Source organism: Dromiciops gliroides, chromosome 1, assembly GCF_019393635.1.
Source record: "Dromiciops gliroides isolate mDroGli1 chromosome 1, mDroGli1.pri, whole genome shotgun sequence".
In the NCBI taxonomy this organism is placed as follows: Eukaryota; Metazoa; Chordata; class Mammalia; order Microbiotheria; family Microbiotheriidae; genus Dromiciops; species Dromiciops gliroides.
The window spans coordinates 273,134,704-273,154,089 of record NC_057861.1 but is presented as its reverse complement, the minus strand read 5'-3'; the positions used below and the strand labels follow the sequence as shown (position 1 = coordinate 273,154,089).

Below are 19,386 nucleotides of genomic sequence, written 5' to 3'. Positions count from 1 at the left end.
ACTGAATTATTTGAAAGTTGCTCAGTAGTGGTTAATAATTTACTTGCTTGAACTAGAACTTTATATCTATCACTTATTGGAAAAGAAAACATATTCCAGACTGGGCTTTTTCATTTGCAGAAGGAAAATACTAGCAGTGGCATGTTGTATGTGCTCAATAGTTTGAAAAAAGACAGCATGACTTTCTTTCTAATTCTGTACTAGATTTTATGCTGTTGGTCACTATTTTGTCCAGTCTTCACTTTTTGCTTTGAAAAATGAAAGGATGGGGCAGCTAGGTGGCACAGTGGATAGAACACGGGCCTTGGAGTCAGGAGGACCTGAGTTCAAATGCGGCCTCAGACACTTAATACCAGCTGTGTGACCTTAGGCAAGTCACTTAACCCCAATTGCCTCACCAAAAAAAGGAAGGAAGGAAGGAAGGAAAGAAGGAAGTTATATTATAAAATAGGTTACCTTGTAGCAAAGCAGACTGGATTTCCCCCTAGAAACAAATGTTATAATTGGAGATTGCATCCTTGATAAAGGATTCTATTTCAAGTAAACCATAGAGACAGTTGAGAAGATTAAGGCCATTTGACATGAGCTCCTTTACCTTCTCTCCTTCATTCTTCTCAGCTTGATGCCTCTCTTGAAGCCATGAAGGGGAAAACAGATGATGCTGATCCAGCTTGGCTATACCTTGTTATTTATCCTTTGTTTTTGAATGAAACCAATGATATCTTGACTCACGCATGAATTAAATGAGACAGAGTTGTACAGTCGTCAGCCTCACTCTCTCTTCCAGAGTCATCAAAATCCAGTGGCAAGACAAAAGTTAGGACAGCTGACAATGGCCCAGGATGCAGTGGATGACCTTGGCATTTTCAGTGGCCGACTGAGGCCTAAACACCCCATAATACCTGCTTCAGCCACTGTCATGGCCCTTGGAACAAATTGTTTTAATCCAGCCATTCTGCTGAAAGAAGTCTTCACATGCTTGGGATAGACTTCCCCCTACCTCACCAATGAGTTTCCCTCCACCTGGTTTAGCTCATCTGCCAAGAAGGTTTATCAGGGTGTGGCCACTGAGCATGCTTCAGTTTCTTGGAGCCACAGGTGAGAGCTGAATGCTCCGTAGACACCAAAGATGGATAAGCAGCCATGAAAAGGGCTTGGCAAGCCCTTACACCATCGGTGCTAGTCCTTTCTGAACACCCCATACATCCTGGTTATACTTCACATCTCTGAATTATTATTTGGATGATTTTATTTCTGTACCATAATGACAGCTAGGTGGCACAGTGGATGGCACTTAGGGCCTGGAATCAGGAAGACTCATCTTCCTGAGCTCAAATCTGGCCTCAGACACTTACTAGCTGTGTGGCCCTGGGCAAATCACTTAAGCCCTGTTTCCTCATCTATAAAATGAACAGGAGAAGGAAATGGCAAACCATTCCAGTATCTTTGCCAAGAAAGCCCCAAATGTGGTCAGAAAGACTTGGACACACTGAACACTATAAGATTTTTTTTTTCATTTTTTTCATTTGTGCTAAGGGAATACTACTTTATATAAGGCACCCTTGTGGTATAGTGGTCCAGCAGAAGCGGCCAGACACATGAAAGATGTATGCCCCATCATTGCTCAGAGTTTCACAACATCATTATAGTATTTTAGCTCATTTAATTTACATAATTTGGGAATGAGAGTAATTCTCATCACATGGAATACTGTGATTGAAAAACTCTTTCTTAACTCAAGGGCAGCATCCATTTTATTTTTGTTGTCTTTATCCCAAATACTGTGCCTGGTACATAGCAGATGCTTACTAAATGCTTGTTAATTGATTAGTATTCATTTCATTTTCCTCTGATAATAGCTGGAATTATTTTGATGCATCATGCTGTAGGATCACAGATTTAGAACTAGAAGTGACTTAATAGGTCATTGAATTCATTTAGTCTGTTGTATCCTGCTACCCCAGATCACCCCTTGCAGTCATTTCTCCAGGCCATTTTACCACCTTGAACTAATACCAAGAACCAAATTTCTAGAAACTCCCTGGGGAAGTTAATCTACTCATCTTTGGCCCTTCCACCTACAGGGTGAGTCATCCAGATTGATGACTGAATGAATGCAAATTTATCTATCTGGCCTAGGGCTAAATCTTATTTCACATCCAGTCCAGCTATCCACAGAGACCATATTTTCTAAAACCATATACATACCTACAACTTACCCTTTATACTTCTTGTTCTAGATAAACTAATCATATCATTACTATCATTTGAGTTCCCTATGGCTCTATTTCCCATCCCTTTGACTCCCTGGATTAAAATTTTTTTTTCCCAGCCATCATTCTCAGTCAGTCAAATATTAATTAGGCACTTAATTTGTGCCAGGCATCATGCTAAGCATTGAGAATACCAAAAAAATTTAAAAGGCCAAAAAAAAAAATCCCACCAGTCTCTGTTTTCAAGGAGCTATGTCTAATGGGAGAAACGACATGCAGACAACTATGCACAAACAAGTTATGTACAAGATAACTGACAATAATCAACAGAAGGCAGACATAGAATTAAGGGGGGGTTGGGAAAGGCTTCCTGTAGAAGATGGGATTGTAAATGGGGCTGGAAGGAAATGAGGGAAATCTAAAGGTAGAGATGAGTAGGAAGTTAGGAAGGGACTAAGTTATGAATGCCTTTGAATGACAAGCAGAGGATTTTATAGTTGATCCTAGAGGTGATAAAGAGCTACTGGAGTTAATTGCATAGGAAGGTAACACAATCAGACCTGCACTTCAGGAAGACCACTTTGACAGCTGAGTGGAGGATAGACTTGTCCCTGGAGAAATTAATCCAGTTCTCTTTGGCACTTCCACCCTGAGGCAGAGCCTTAGCAGACCAACCAGCAGGCTATTGCAGTTGGCCAGGTATGACAAGATGAGAGCCTGAACAAGGGTAGTAGTCACAAAGAGCCAGATGTGACTGAAATGACTGACTGAACAACAACAGACGTGCTAGGCACTGTGCTAAGCACTTTACAAATATAGTCTCATTTTATCCTCACAAAAATCCTGTGAAATAGGTGCTATTAAATCCCAATTTTACAGTTGCAGAAACTGAGGCATACAAAGTTCAAGTGACTTACCCAGGATCACACAGCTAGTAAGTGCCTGAGACTCGTTTTGAATTTAGGTCTTCTTGACTCCATGCCTAGCCATTTATCATTGTACCATCTAGCTGCCTCTGGGAGAAGTTCTGAGTCAGAGATGGGGGAAGAGCTTGGTGATTTTATCTTGGACCAATAAACCCCTAGGTAAGCAGGCTGTAGACCATGGGAGGGAGAGAAGGTAACAACTGAGTGATAACCAGCTGTCTTGAGATGAATAGAAAGTTTGAGTTATTCAGTATCATCTGGTGTTGAGTGATTATTATATCACTACAACCTTCTTAACCTTTATTAAGTATACCTATTATATATGAAGAGTACATTAGAGAAATGCAAACCAAAGTACCATATGAAACTTAAGGGGTAAGGGTGTTACAGAGGGGGCAGGTAGGTGGCACAGTGGATAAAGCACTGGCCCTGGATTCAGGAAGACCTGAGTTCAAATCCAGCCTCAGACACTTGACACTAGCTGTGTGACCTTGGGCAAGTCACTTAACCCTCATTGCCCCTCAAAAACAAAGAAGAAAGAGTGAAGTGTCAGATTTCCTCGAGGAGGTAGCATTGGAATGGTGTTATAAAGGGTTAGTAGGATTCTATATGCAAAGAAGTGAAGGAGGGCAATTTAAGTACAGGGGAAAGGGTTTGCAAAGGCAAGAAGTGGAAAGCAAGGGAAATATTTAAAGAGAGATAATGTTAGTTTGGCTGGAATATTAAGTATATGAGTTGTTTTAGTTAATGAAATAAAGGTGAAAAGGGTACAGTGATAGTATTTTCTCCCACTTGTTTAATGACATGCTTGATAGGTATGTGTTATCATTCAGCTAGCTTGTTTTTCTCTGCCTGTACCAACACTTGGGTCTACCCTATTATCCATAAGATAGCCTGTCAACTAGCATTTATTAAATACAGACTGGGGTATATGGGTGTTCCTGGAGGACTTGTGAGGGCTTGCCAAATCTTTTTCATGGTTGCTTATCCACCTTTTGGTGTTCACCTGGTACTTAACTCTCACCTGATGTTCTAAGATGCTGTAGCATGTGTAGTGGCCATACTCCAGTAAAACCATATGGGTTAAGGGGCAGCTAGGTGGCACAGTAGATAGAGCACCGCCCTGGATTCAGGAGAACCTGAGTTCAAATCCGACCTCAGACATTTGCCACTTACTAGCTGTGTGACCCTGGGCAAGTCACTTAACCCCAATTGCCTCACCAAAAAAAACCAAAAACAAAAACAAACCATCTGGGTTAAACCAGATTGAGAGTAATTGATGGGCCACAAGCCAGTCAGTGAGTTAGAGGCTGCCTACCCCAAGCATGTGAAGACTTCTCTCAGCAAAATGGGTGGATGAGAACAATTTGTTCCAGTTGGCCATGAAGCTGGCTGAAGCAGGTGGTTTGGAGCACTTAGAGTTTTGTCAGACACCAAAAATGGCAATTATCCATTGCATTGTGGGCCATTGCCAGTTGTTCTGACTTTTGACTTGCCATTGGACTTCCACGACTCTGGAAGAGAGTGAGGCTGATGACTTTCTGCAACTTTGCCTCACATCCAATTCACACACGAGTCATGATATTAATTGGTCCTCTTCAAAAAACAAAGGACAAAGGACAGCACTAAGTAGAGACTATGCACCAGCCATTCTGCTAAGTACTGAATAAAGATCGAATAGCAACAAGCACTGAGAACACACAGAATGGCAAAAGACAGGCCCTACTTTCAAGGAACTCACAGATTAATGAAGGAGACAACACATGAACAACATACAAACAAAGCTACATTCAGAATACACTGGGGATCATCTCAGAAGGAAGGGTTAGGAAATACTTCTTGCAGAAGCTAGGACCTTAACTGAGATTTTGGAGGAATGCAGGGGAACCAAGAGGAGGAGATGAAGAAGGAGAGCATTCTGGAATGCTCAAGCATAGCAGACAGCCAAAGAAAATTTCTGAAGTTAGGAGGTGGAGTACTGTGTTCAAAGATCAACCAAAGAGGAATTGCCACGGAGTCCCCAAATTCACGTTCTGCAACTGCAGTCAGTCAAAGGCGATAGAGTTCCCACATGGTCTGCAGACCTGAACCACTTACATCATGTCTATGTTTTCTACAATCTTGACAAGGAACTTCTATTACAGACCATCTCAATCCTTCTGACAACAGGCTCTCAAACATCTCCATTTGGGGAGTAGTATCATAGATGTTCTTTGCATGTGCCAGACCCTGTTAGATATTGATATCCAAGAGAATTGAAGTGTGTGCATGCATGTTTGTGTATAAAAGTATACACATACTAATTTATCTGTGATATATTTATAGGATATAAAAGGAACTCTTATATATGTATAGATGTACATATATACACATACATACATGCTCATATGTGATATGTTTAGATATTTATATCCAATATATAAAGGGAACTGATAAGTTTGTGTGTATGCATGTACATGTATGGGTATATACATATATATAAATAAATGTACATACTGATATATATGCAATATATTTAGATATTTTTATTCAAGATATAGGGGTAGCTAGGTGGTACAGTGGATAAGCACTGCTCTGGGATTCAGGAGGACCTGAGTTCAAATCCAGACTCAGACGCCTGACACTTACTAGCTGTGTGACCCTGGGCAAGTCACTTGACCCTCATTGCCCAGCAAAAGAACAAAAAAGATAGGAAGAAGATATAAAGAAACCTGATGTGTATGTATATATGTAAATATAATATATCTGTGATATATATGTATATATACACATATAGCTTGCATATAAGATGATCATCAGAAAAATATACTATGAATATTTTCCCAGTTGATTGTTTTCCTTCTAATTCAGACTGTATCAGTTTTGCTTTTCCTAAAGTTTTTCAATTTTATGTAGTAGAAATTATCAATCTTACCTTCTACAGTCACCTCTATCCCAAATTAATAATCTTTTCTCCTGTTGGAAACAAGATGACAGAGTAGTAAGTAGTACAGCTGATCTTTAGTCCACAAACTCCTCCAAACAAATCTAGAAAGCATCCAGACTGAATGTTGATGGGGGTAACCTAGCAAAAGTCACATTGAGTTATTTGGCCAACCCAGCTCAACAGGGATACAGAGAGGTCTGTAGATGCTGGGGATTGGGTTGGGAGAGGAACACATATGTGACTACTCTAGAACCCAGGGAAAGGTTATGTACTAGATAGGGCTAGAGGAGGTCCCACATCCATAACAGATGCATACCCAATCACTGCTGTGGGGAAAGATGCAGACTGGCAGCTTTGTTGACCACTATCCATTCTGGGTCACAGAGATGTGTCAGACTAAGAAGGGGACCTGCACAGGGGCATAGTGTGCCTTCTGCAATGTATTAGAGAAAAGAGTAAGCCAGTAGCAGCAACAGCGTGGCTCAAACCCCAGGTGTAGAGCAAGGTCTCATTTCCAGAATCTAACCCCATCTATAAAGGAATAATCATGACAGGAATCCCAGAGCAAAAGGGAGCTTAGAATTCTGCCACAATGAACCAACAGAGCTTTTCAGCTGGTTGATAGGGACTCAGTCTGGCAGCCTGCTCAAGGTCAAACCCAGGTTAGAAACTTGCAGAACTCACACCAAGGATAAAGAAATTAAAGCTATCTGTAGCCACATGAAAAAAATGTTCCCAATCACTACTGATTAGAGAAATGCAAATTAAAATTACTCTGAGGTACCACCTCACACCTATTCAATTGCCTAATACGACAAAAAAAGGAAAATGATGTTGGAGGAGATGTGGAAAAATTGGAACACTAACGTACTGTTGGTGGAGCTGTGAACTGATCAACCATTCTGTTGTGTGTTTTTTTTGGGGGGGGGAGTGAGGCAATTGGGGTTAAGTGACTTGCCCAGGGTCACACAGCTAGTAAGTGTCAAGTGTCTGAGGCTGGGTTTGAATTCGGGTCCTCCTGAATCCAGGGCCAGTGCTCTATCCACTGTGCCACCTAGCTGCCCCTGATCAACCATTCTGGAAAGAAATTTGGAACCATGCCCAAGAGGCTATAAAACCATGCATACGCTTTGATCCAGCAATACTGCTACTAAATCTGTATTCCAAAGAGATAATGGAAAAGGGAAAAGGACCTACATGTACAAAAATATTTATAACTGTTCTTTTTGTGGTGGCAAAGAATCGGAAATTGAGGGAATGCTCATTAATTGGGGAATGGATAAACAAATTGTGGTATATGAATGTAATGGAATGTTAATGTGCCATAAGAAGTAATAAGCAGACAAATTTCAGAAAAACCTGGACTTACATGAATTAATGCTGAGTAAAATGAGCAGAACCAAGAGAACATTGTACACAGTATCAACAACATTGTGTGATGATCGACTGTGATAAACTTAGCTTTTCTCAGCGGTGCAATGATCCAAGACAACGCCAAAAGACTCATGATGGAAAATGCTCTCCACATACAGAAAAAAGAACTATGGAGTCTGAATGCAGATTGAAGCATACTATTTTTGCTTTTGTTGTTACCTTCGTTATCTTTTTTTTTTTTTTTGCGGGGCAGTGGGGGTTAAGTGACTTGCCCAAGGTCACACAGCTAGTAAGTGTCAAGTGTCTGAGGCCGGATTTGAACTCAGGAACTCCTGTATCCAGGGCTGGTGCTTTATCCACTGCCACCTAGCCACCCCCTTGTTGTTACTTTTTATTGTTGTTGTTGTTGTTTCTTCTTTCTTGTGTTTTTTTCTGTTGTTCTGATTCTTCTCTTACAATGTGACTAATGTGGAAATGTTTAATGTGATTATGACGTATAACCTGTATCAGATTGCTGGCTGGCCTTGGCAGAGGGAAGGGAAGGAGGGTGGGAGAAAAACTTGGAACTCAAAATCTTACAAAAGTAAATGTTTAAAACTATCTTTACATGTAATTTGAAAAAAATAAAGGTCTAGTAAAATGAAGAAAAAGATTTGTGGAGGGCCTTGAATGCCAAATTAAGGAGTATAACTTTTATTCAAGAAACAAAGATCTCAAGTAGTAATATTAAATCTGTCCATGAGGAATTTTTATTTGGTAACCATGGAATGGTATTAAGGCAAGAAAATAATTTATAGGGCTAATGCAACAGTATAAGCATGTGGTAATGAGAGTGTTAACATAGAGAGAATAAGAATAGAAAGGAGTGGGTGGTGGTGAAAGATGCTATATAGGTAGAATGGAGATTAAGTCAGCATAACCTGCTAACTGCTAGGAGAGGAAAAGCAAAGGGGAGATTTAAAGGTAGATCCAGGATTATGAACCTGGGAAGCAAAATGAAAGGTACCACTGATGGAAATAGGGAAATTAGTGGGGCAGCTAGATGGTGCAGTGGATAAAGCACGGGCCCTGGATTCAGTTCAAATCCGACCTCAGACACTTGACACTCACTAGCTGTGTGACCCTGGGCAAGTCACTTAACCCTCATTGCTTCACCCAAAAAGGAAAGGAAAAAAAAAAGAGACATGGAAATAGGGAAAGTAGAAAGGGGTAGCAGGCTTTGAGGGAAATATAATGATATCCTCATAATTTAACTGCTATTTCTCTGTTGTATCCTCTGTCCCTGCCAGCCCCTAAACAGTCTTTATTTATTTAACTGTCTTACTGTTTGTCTGTTTGTTAATTCATTAGTTTATTTGCTTATTTCTTTTTTTTTTAGTTAAGCTTTTTATTTAATGTTTCAAAAACTATATTTAGTCAAACAGACCAAAGCCTATGTCATCATCAGACTCCTCGGACTCTTTTTGCTTCCTCTTTCTTCTTGTCCTCAGCTGGGGCAGCTGTGCTAGCAGGAGCAGCACCTCCAGCAGGGGCAGCACCACCAGCTGCTGGGGCAGGTCCACCAACTCCTACGTTGCAGATGAGACTAGCAATGTTTACATTGTTAAGGGCCTTTGCAAATAATCCAGGCCAGAACGGTTCAACATTTACACCTGCTGCTTTAATGAGGGCATTAATTTTATCCTCCGTGACCGTAACCTCATCGCCATGAAGGATGAGAGCAGAGTAGATGCAAGGGAGCTGGGAGACGACCATTTCAGGAGATGGATGAGGAGAGACTTGTTTGTAGTGGTGCTAGCCGCCGGCTGAAGTGAGGGTTCACCCCAACGTGGCCCTAGCTTCCGAAGAAGAACTAAGCACCTTACAGACAACTGAAGAGAAAAGTATTTGCTTATTTCTATTGTCTCTCATATTATTAGGCTAGCTTGTTCCATTGTCTTTGTTCACCAAAGGACAAAAAAATATGTGAGTTAGATAAGAGGGGAGACACTCAGGTAAATAAGAAATCATATAGGGGCAACTAGGTGGCACAGTGGATAGAGTACTGGCCCTGGAGTCAGGAGGACCTGAGTTCAAATCTGGCCTCAGACATTTAACACTTACTAGCTGTGTGACCCCGGGCAAGTCACTTAACCCCAATTGCCTCACCAAAAAAATTTTTAAAAAGAAAGAAAGAAAGAAATCATATAAATACAGAATGACTACAACAAAATAAATAGAAAGAACAACCACCACGAAACAATCAAAATTAAATGCTATAAAATGACAAAGAACAAGCTTGGTCCCAAAGAAAAAATGAGAAGACACTTCTCCCCACTCCTTTGCAGAAATGGAAAGTCCATACATGTGGAACATTGCATATCACCAGATTTATTTTTTATGTTTTCCTGATTATTTTTTCCTATTTTTCTTTTTTATTTAAAAAAATCTTTATTATATGGGGTACAAAGATGAAAAATAAAATCTATCTTGCCCTCAAGAAACTATTTTTATGAAGGAGAGGAAATGTATACATATAAGAATATACAAGCTATGTGTTTACAAAATTAATACAAAGTCATTGGAGGTGGGAACATTAGCAGCTAGAAGGATCTAGAAAAAACTCATATTGGAGGTGATATTTGAATTGAGCTGCTAAGCTCTGGAGAAAACCGGGGTTTCTAAGAGGCAGAGGTGAAGAGTATGTACATTCCAAGTATGGACAACAGCCTGTGGAGAAAAAAATATGAGTGCATCACTAGGGGTGACGAACCATGGGTTACACAGCTCATTTTAACATGGGTTCGTGTCAAAGAAAAACTATTAATAATGTGCTTTGTGGAGAAGAGTGAGTCATAGCACCTTGACTTCAGGAGAAGAGAAGACATCCTTTGAATGAGAAAATAGCCTAGTCACTTCAGTAGGTGGAGGCCTTGGTAATCACCTTTAATCTATTAAAATCCCATTTAGGTAACCTTGTTCAGGGCAGGGTGAAAAGGAGGGAGGAAAAAAAAAAAGAACACAGCAAAGAACAAAAGAAAACTTGGAAGCACAGAAAAGCAGCTAGTTTTGCATAGTATTGATTACATAGTTTTTCAAAAGAAGCAAACAGTGTGAAATGGAAATTCATGGTTTCATATTTAATCCTCTTTTTATTCTGCTGTGTACATGGAAATGTTCCCTTTTTTGTTCTTTTTGTATTTAAGTTCAAAATGAATTTTAAAGAAAGAACAAAATACTAAAAAAAAAATTAATTTACAGTTACTTCATAGATTTGTCTCTTTAAATAAGGAATTCTCAAATTGTGGATTAATTTTGATTCAGCATTTATTTTCTGTTCATGTTTTCATGCTATCTGCTGCTTCTTCCAAAGCCTGCATTTAGAGTAACGTGATAGGTTAATAAATGTTGTGATGTCATTTGTAGCCCTGTTTAAAATTATAGTTACATTTTTAAAGCCTTAAAGTTTTAGCTTTTGTTCTACCTACTTTTCTAAAGGGAAAAACCTAGAAATGGCTTTAGGATACAGAAAATATTACATCTTAATATTTTCAGTTGAACTAAAAAGAAAGTTTTTAATAACTTTGCTGGAAATCAGCTACCTGAGCCCTGAACATGGTATTGTACTGAATTAAACATTTTTTCATAGTAAATAAACAGTAAACACAATTGAAATCTTATATTCTCTACATCTTTCAGTCAGTTGTGTAATGCTAAAGATGCGACTTTACATGGAATATCATTTAAATATGTTAATTCCCCTCTGATATCCTCATTAAGAATACTCTCTATGTTCATCTAGGTTATTCTGATTTTTTAAAAGTTTATATAGATAATGTGACCAAATTGTTCAGGAGTCTGTTGACCAATCAACAATGTAAGTCAGTAAGCATTTATTAAATGTCTACTATCTGTCAGTCACTGTGTTAAGTGCTGAGGGTACAAAAAGAGACAAGAGCAATCCCTACCCTCAAGGAACTCACAATCTAATGGAAAATAGGAGAAAACTGCAGTTTATTATACTCAGAATGCACTGAACACTTACCCATCAGTCAGTGAGCTCCAAGGATCAGTTTTAAGCTACATTTTGTACTATATAAGCAGGATGGGTACAATAGAATTCCACAGTTATAGGGGAAGGTAATGATTTCTCCATTGGAGAACAGATAGCCCAAGGGGAAGATCCATATCAGGTAAAGCAGGAAAGAAGCTAGCTAACAAACACTGGAGCTAGAGTTGACATCTCAAGCTTGATTTTGCAGGCTTTGGCATGTTACATGAAGTGCTGGTCCTAAGTAAATGGCAGTAAGAAAATTAAGCCAGAAATTCTCTTATCACCATGAGAAAGTAGATGTATGGACCAGTAGTCATTCTTGTTTTCTTGGTTGCCTTTTGAGGGAAATAAGATGGTCATACTTATTTGCTCTAGTTCAGCTGCTTTTCTCATCTTTGTCTTCCCTGATACCACTTCTACTTCTTCAAGAAGCAAAACCTGAAATTGTGATGTTAAAGTCCACATAACCAGCTCCACTGACCTTGATAGTGAAGATTTCGTGGTAAAAATTCTTATACTGTAGATGTTTTCCATTTTTCTTCTTCATTGTATATTTTACACTCTCACACCCCTCAGGATGATTTTCTTTGCTTGATTGGTCTCTCATCCAGCTGTGTCTGAACTTTCTTTTCCTGCTGCCAAACATCATAGTGCCATGTTTACTCATGTATTGTTCCCTATCACATTTTGAGGAGAAAGTAAAAGATTGTTTTTTTCCCCTCTACATAATAACACTTTTGGTAGGCTTTCATTATCAGCAGCAATTTTGAATCCCTTGAGGTTTATTAAGACTTGCAAGCAGGTATCTAAGGTAAGAGATTTGGCCCTTTACACAGAAAATTCTATTGATGTGGGTTAGCTAGAAGTTATTTACCATCTTGTTGAATTGGGCAAGGAGAGGAAGGGTAATGAGGAAAGAAATTTTGATACATGCTGTAGAAATATTTTTCTGAATTCTAATTTGCAAACGTTACCTTAAGGTTTTTCATGTCATTTAAATTGACTGGGTTGGGAAAGGGAGGGGCAAACTCATATCAGATTTGGGTTTGGTTTTGTTGGGTTTTTTTGTTTTATTTTGTATTTCTGAAACCACAATTGAGAAAGTTGTGTTTATATTTGGGGGAGGACAAGCAAAGACAGGGAATGGAGCCATTCTTTAGTGTTCTTATTACTACCAGGAAAGATCATTACTTTTTTTTCCTGTAAGAATGAAAATATAATTTAAAGCTCTATTTGGCTCCGAGACAAGTTTGGGTTAGTTACTAGGGAATTAAACAAATAGATTATCTCACCCATAGCAGTTAGGACCTTTGTTCCTCGGCAGCAAAATCTTACTTCATAGACATTTTAATTTATTCAACAAAGTACATTATTAGTAAGATAAAGGGTTTTTTTTGGGGGGGGGGGAGTGAGGGTTAAGTGACTTGCCCAGGGTCACACAGCTAGTAAGTGTCAAGTGTCTGAGGCTGTATTTGAACTCAAGTCCTCCTGAATGCAGGGCTGGTGCTTTATGCACCACCTAGCTGCTCCCAGGATAAAGTTGGGTTTTTTGGTTTGGTTTTGTGTGTGTGTGTGTGTGTGTGTGTGTGTGTGTGTGTGTGTGTGTGTGTGTGTGTTTGTTTTTGTTATTTTGCAAGATAAAGTTTTAATTGATGTGTTTATAATTGATGTGTTTATCACAGTATCCTTTTGACAATCCTCATGAACCTTTGATATCTTTGAAGGCATTTTATATTTTTATATTTTATTTTTGTTTCTTATAGTCTGCCAAACTACCATATTACTATTATCAAAGGATCTGTGACTTCATGGGTGTGCATATGCCCTCTCCCATTGCCTTTCCCAATCCCTTCATGCCTTAGCAGATTGATACTTTTCACTTTCAGGTGATGTCTCTATTCAAGCAACAGGCAATTAAAGGTCTCACAGTTTGCACAAAACACTTCCAACTCTGCAGAACCTGTTGAAGCTTGCCCTCTGCTGGCATAATAGGAGATACAGGAGATACTTGATTCAAAGTCCTGTGTGTTAACTATTACACAACAGAAACAGATACCTTATCATTGTACAATTCTTACCCTTTCCAAAATTTCCTAAGTATTTCTTATTTACTAAAGGTCATCTGAAAGTACGCTTTCTTTTCAGTTAATGAAAAACTATCAGAAATGGAGAAAGGAATGTCCAGAAATAACAGCAGATCTCCGTCCTAGAACTATCCTTGGCCTTTTGAATTCTGGTTACCATGGGGTCCTGAGATCCAGAGACCCAGCTGGAAGCAGGGTTCTTATTTATAGAATTGGTAAGTAATAAAATAGCACATTTTTTGTCTTGCTATTCATCTGCACTAACTTTTTGCCTAGATCATAAAAGAGCTTGCTTTTAGTCTTAAGATATGAAAAGGGGTCCAGAAATTCAGTGTGATTCTGGAAATTAGGAATACAACACCTTAAATATATGAAGGATGCTTTCATTATTATGCGAGTAGATCAAGGACCTGTGATTTTAACCTAAAATATTATCATCAATAGTGTCAACCTTAAGAAATATAAATAATAAGGTAGGAAAAAGTGAAAGGAGAAGGAAGAGATTCAAAAGGTCTAAAGAGAGAAGAGGAAGGAATAGATAGAAGCAGACATCTGGAAGTTTGCAAGTAGTCAACAAGTCAAGCAACAATAATAAAGTACCTAGAACATGCTTTCTAGAGGTAAAGCACAAAACAGAGAACAGTTCTGACAAGTGCATAGTGCAAGCCATGTGAATTAAACCCACAGCATTTATTACTGGTACCCTTATAGTCCTCACAATATATACCTCAGCACAATATACACCCTTGGGAGGCTAGGTGGCGCAGTGGATAAAGCACCGGTCCTGGATTCAGGAGTTCCTGAGTTCAAATTCGGCCTTAGACACTTGAAACTTACTGGCTATGTGACCCTGGGCAAGTCACTTAACCCCCATTGCCCCGCAAAAAACCAAAACAAAACAATATACACCCTTCACATTTTTGGACTGTACTTCATCTGTAGTGGGAAAAGTGCTGCATATGGAGTCAAAGGACTAGATTCCAATGCCTACAATACCACTTACTACATCTTTGACCTTCGGCAACGTGTTTCACTTCTCTTGGCCTCAGTTTCCTCATCTGTAAAATGAAGGGTTGGGATAGATGACTTCTACAGTTTCTGCCAGCTCTAAATCCTTTTATATTTACTTCCTCTCCTTTTTTCCTATTCTCTATTTCACTTTTCTTTTTACTGTTTGTCTTCCCATCTGTCTTTGTCTCTATGTTTCTCTCTCCCCTTTCCTTCCCCTTTCTCCTCCTGTCCCCCATTCCCTCTCTCCCTCTGCCTTTCTCCCCTTCTCTTCCTTTCCTTTCCATCCCTTCTCCCCTACTGATAGTTCAAAGACCAAAAAGAAAGATGGCAAAAACCTTTTTTGTTCCTGTGATTTTTCCTTGTGTAGGTTGGTACCCTACAAAAGTCTTTCCCTTTCCAAATAGTTGTGCATAGTTGAAACAAAGATGTAGAAGATGTAGAACTTGCCTTCAATTTGCTTGAGACTCCCTCTGAGGACCTAACTCATAGAATCCTAGAATTAGAAGGGAGTTTAACAGTCACCTTTATACTTCACATTTTACTCTAGTGCATAAAAAACCTTCTACAACAGCCCTGAAAAATAATCATCCAACTTTTGTTTCAACACCACCAATGACAGAGAACTTACTATTGAATGAAATAGCATATCCCATTTTCAATGCCAATTGTTAAGAAATTCTTTCTTGTATTGAACTGAAATGTTCATTGTTTCAGCTTGTACTCATTGGTCCTGGTTTTCCCTATGTAATCACTCAGAAACAACCCATTTCCTTTTTTCCCCCAGTAAAAACCCTTCAAATACTTGAAAGGAGCTGTCTTGTGCCTTTGAGTATTTTATTCTCTGGGTTAAATGCCCTTAAGTTCATTTAACCCATTCACATATGACAAGGCTTCAAGTTGCCTCATCATCTTGTCCGCCATCTTCTAGAACTGAGCTCAGTATTTCAGGTGTCTGATCCTCATGGGGTACAGTGAAACTGTTAATGCAGCCTAAGATTCCATCATCTTTTTAGGCAGTCACATCATAGGGTTTAACTCACATGAGCTGACAAATACCATCCCCACATACAATACTATCCGACTACATCAGCCCCATTCTATACCTGTACCCCATCCACTTATTTCTAAGTGACTCAAGGAACTTTCTTGGATCAAGGAGTGCCTTTACACCTTCCAAGTAATCAGTGACAGTGAAGCATTTCTTTAAAATACTAACAACAAAAACAAACCCTGAAAATGGGAATTTGTTATGAAAAGAAATAAGTAAAAATATCAAGAGAGGCAGAGAATTCTAACCTGCCACAGAATGGAGGAGGAAAAAAGGAAGAATAAATTTGAAGAAGGAAAAAAAAACACAATTTGATTCTCTTCTTGAAGAGGAGTGAACTGGAAAGGTAAACTCGCAGATAGTATAAGGTGAAAGATTGTCCAGTAAGGGTTAGAGGAAGAAGAGATTAGTGTGGTTGATAAACCCTACTTACATCTATCAAGAAAGCCATATGTTGGGAGCAGCTAGGTGGCACAGTGGATAGGGCACTGGCCCAGGATTCAGGAGGACCTGAGTTCAAATCCAGCTTCAGACACTTGACACTTACTAGCTGTGTGACCCTGGGCAAGTCACTTAACCACAATTGCCTCACCAAACAAACAAAAAAAGAAAGCCATATGTCAAAATAATAATAAAAGTATAAAAATAATAATAAAAGTATAATCATAGCTATAATAATGGCAGTTATTATTATAGCTAGCATTTATATTGCATCTACAATATTCCAAGTACTATGCTTAACAATGTTTTTTACAAAAATTTTACAATATGCTTATGAATACAATTTTTTAACAATACCTCATTTGATTTTCATAACAACCCTGAGAGGTAGCTACAATTATCATCCCCATTTGACAGTTGAGAAAACAGAACCCTATTGTTTTCCTGGGGTGTGTTCAAGATGTGACAGAGAACCTCCCAAGATTTGTAACAACAGATTACTACTAACCACTTCTGGAGATTCATATGGGTATAGTTGAACCTGTCAAAAGGAACCTAGAATGAATTCCTAAAGATATGAATTCTTTTTTTTTTTTTTTTGTGAGGCAATTGGGGTTAAGTGACTTGCCCAGGATCACACAGCTAGTTAAGTGTTAAGTGTCTGAGGCTGGATTTGAACTCAGGTACTCCTGATTCCAGGGCCAGCACTCTATCCACTGCGCCACCTAGCTGCCCCAAGATATGAATTCTTGAACAAGAAACTGAAGGTGTTTGTTTTCCTCACTATTACCTATTAAAGACAAATGATGGGGGGCAGCTAGATGGCACAGTGGATAGAGCACCGGCCCTGGAGTCAGGAGTACCTGAGTTCAAATCCGGCCTCAGACACTTAACACTTACTAGCTGTGTGACCCTGGGCAAGTCACTTAACCCCAATTGCCTCACTAAAAAAAAAAAAAAAAAAAAAGACAAATGATGGAGAAAGGAAAAGGAAAGTTTGGAAGTGAACAGCTGGCTAAGAAGATGGTGTCTGAGAATGGATTTGGATTTCAGGACCAAGGCTTAAAATTTGGAATAACAGATTCCTAGCTAGGGATGGAGTACTCCTAACAAAGGCTGGTAATAATGTATTACTTGGTCTCTTGTAAATCTAATCCAAGGGGCTTTAAGCAACAAGGAATGAGGGAAAGGACTAAACTACTTCTGTATCTCTACCATGATATCTATCATAAAGAGTAGATACAAAGAAGGAAGAAAAGATATTGAAGCACCCAGAAGCTCACAGGAGTTAAAAAAAAAAGGTAGAGAAATAGTGAGTAGTAAAATTCATGGCCTTAAATGTCTATACACAAGTGAACAAAATATAGGTAGCAAACAAGGTGACTTTGAGATCTGAACACACGCAATTGTATTTGACTTCATAAACATCAGTGAGACTTGGTAGGATGAGACCCGTGACTACAATCTGGCTGCAGATGGCTATATCTTACTTAAAGTAAACAGGCATGGGATAGCATTGTGTATTAATAAGAAGTACTCATATGAAGAAATTCAGGAATCATAAGGATTGTGAAGAGTCTTTGGATGAAGATCAATGGAAGTATTTCAGTTTTGTCTTAAGAGTATATCATTGGGGCAGCTAGGTTCAAAGGAAGGATAAGTAGAATTTAATGGACAAAACTTCTAAAAGGTTAACAGTTAGGAAAAATCTAAAGAATGGAATTTCAAAGACAGAAAGAGAAACACTTCTATTATCTAAAGAGCCTGGTGTGTCCACATAGCAGTTTTATTAACCTGCTTAAATTTTCAAAAGGCGTTGAATAGAAGACATTATGAGAAACCAAGACACAATAAAGCAAATCCGAATGAATAAAAAAAATAGAGGGCAATGTGAAATATCTTTTTGGAAAAACTGCAGACCTGGAAAATAGAGCCCAGGAGAGATAATTTGAAAATTATTGGTCTACCTGAAAACCATGATCAAGAAAAGAGCTTAGACATCATCTTCCAAGAAATTATCAGGGGAAATTGCCCTGATATTCTAGAAGCAGAAGGTAAAATAGAAATTGAAAGAATATACTGATTAGCTCCTGAAAGAGATCCCAAAAGGAAAACTCCCAGGAATATTTTAGCCAAATTCCAGAGCTCCCAGGTCAAGGAGAAAATATTGCAAACTGCCAAAAAGAAAGCATTCAAGTACTGTGGAACCCTAGTCGGGATAGCACAAGATATAGCAGCTTCTACATTAAAGGATCTGAGGGCATGGGATATGATATTCCAGAGGGCAGAGGAATTGGGATTACAACCAAGAATCACGTATCAATGAAAAAGAGGACTTTCAGGTATTTTTCATGAAAAGACTTGAACTGAATGGAAAATTTGACTTTCAAATACAAGACCCTAGAGAACCATAAAAGGTTGGAGTTAGGTGACATGCCTGGGGTTGTGAAGTGGGTGGGTGTCTTGTGTCTGAGGCTGAATTGGGGCTGGGGTCTTCCTGGGTCCAGGGTGGATGCTTTGTCCACTGTGTTACCTAGCTGCCCCATGATGACATCTTTAGGGTAAAATTGAGGGGTGAGAGGAATGCACTGGGGGAGGGGGAAAGGGAGAGATAGCGTGGGGTGAAATCCCACATGAAAGAAACAGGAAAGGGTTTATGGAGTGGGGGAAGAGATGAGGGAGGAGCAGGGCAGTAAATTAATTTTATACTCATCAGAATAGACTCAAAGACCTTAATCTCATCAAAGTTGGCTCAAGGAGGGATTAACACACACACAATTGGGTAGAGTAATCTATTTAATCCGGGCAGTAAATGAGCCTAACACACATCAGATTTGGCTCAAAGACCTCAATCTCATCAGAATTGGCTCAAGGAGGGAATAACATACACACTGAATTGGGTGGAGTAATCTATCTAATCCTGAAGGAAAATAGGAGGGGAAGGGGATAAAGAGGGAGGAGCAAAAGAAGGGAGGGCAGATTGGGGGAGGGGACAGTCAGAAACGAACCCCTTTTGAAGAGGGATAGTGTAAAAGAAGATAGATAATAGAGTAAATATCATGGGGAAGGGAATAGGATGGAGGGAAACAGTTAACAATAGTAATTGTGAAAAAAAGAAAAGGGACAAAAATTACACACAAAAAAGATATTTATAGAAATTGAAAATAGGAGGTATGTGGAATGCTCACCATAAACCAGGATGATGTCTGACAAAGGGACTCAAAGCCCTCACCAAGAAATGGAGTCCAAAGAAAAGACTAGCATTAGCTACCTGAGAGAACCCTGGTCTTGATTCTAAAGAACTTGGAACTTGGAGCTGACAGTCTTTTA

At 39.0% G+C, this 19,386-nt stretch overlaps 1 protein-coding gene across 1 annotated transcript in view; it reads left to right on the top strand.

Moving 5' to 3' along the window:
- Positions 1–19,386, top strand: part of TTPA (alpha tocopherol transfer protein) — a 106,905-nt gene that overhangs the window by 76,429 nt on the left and 11,090 nt on the right. The window contains exon 3 of the mRNA XM_043976498.1: positions 13,618–13,771. Coding sequence (XP_043832433.1) covers positions 13,618–13,771 — 154 coding nt within the window. The remainder of the gene's footprint in view (positions 1–13,617; positions 13,772–19,386) is intronic.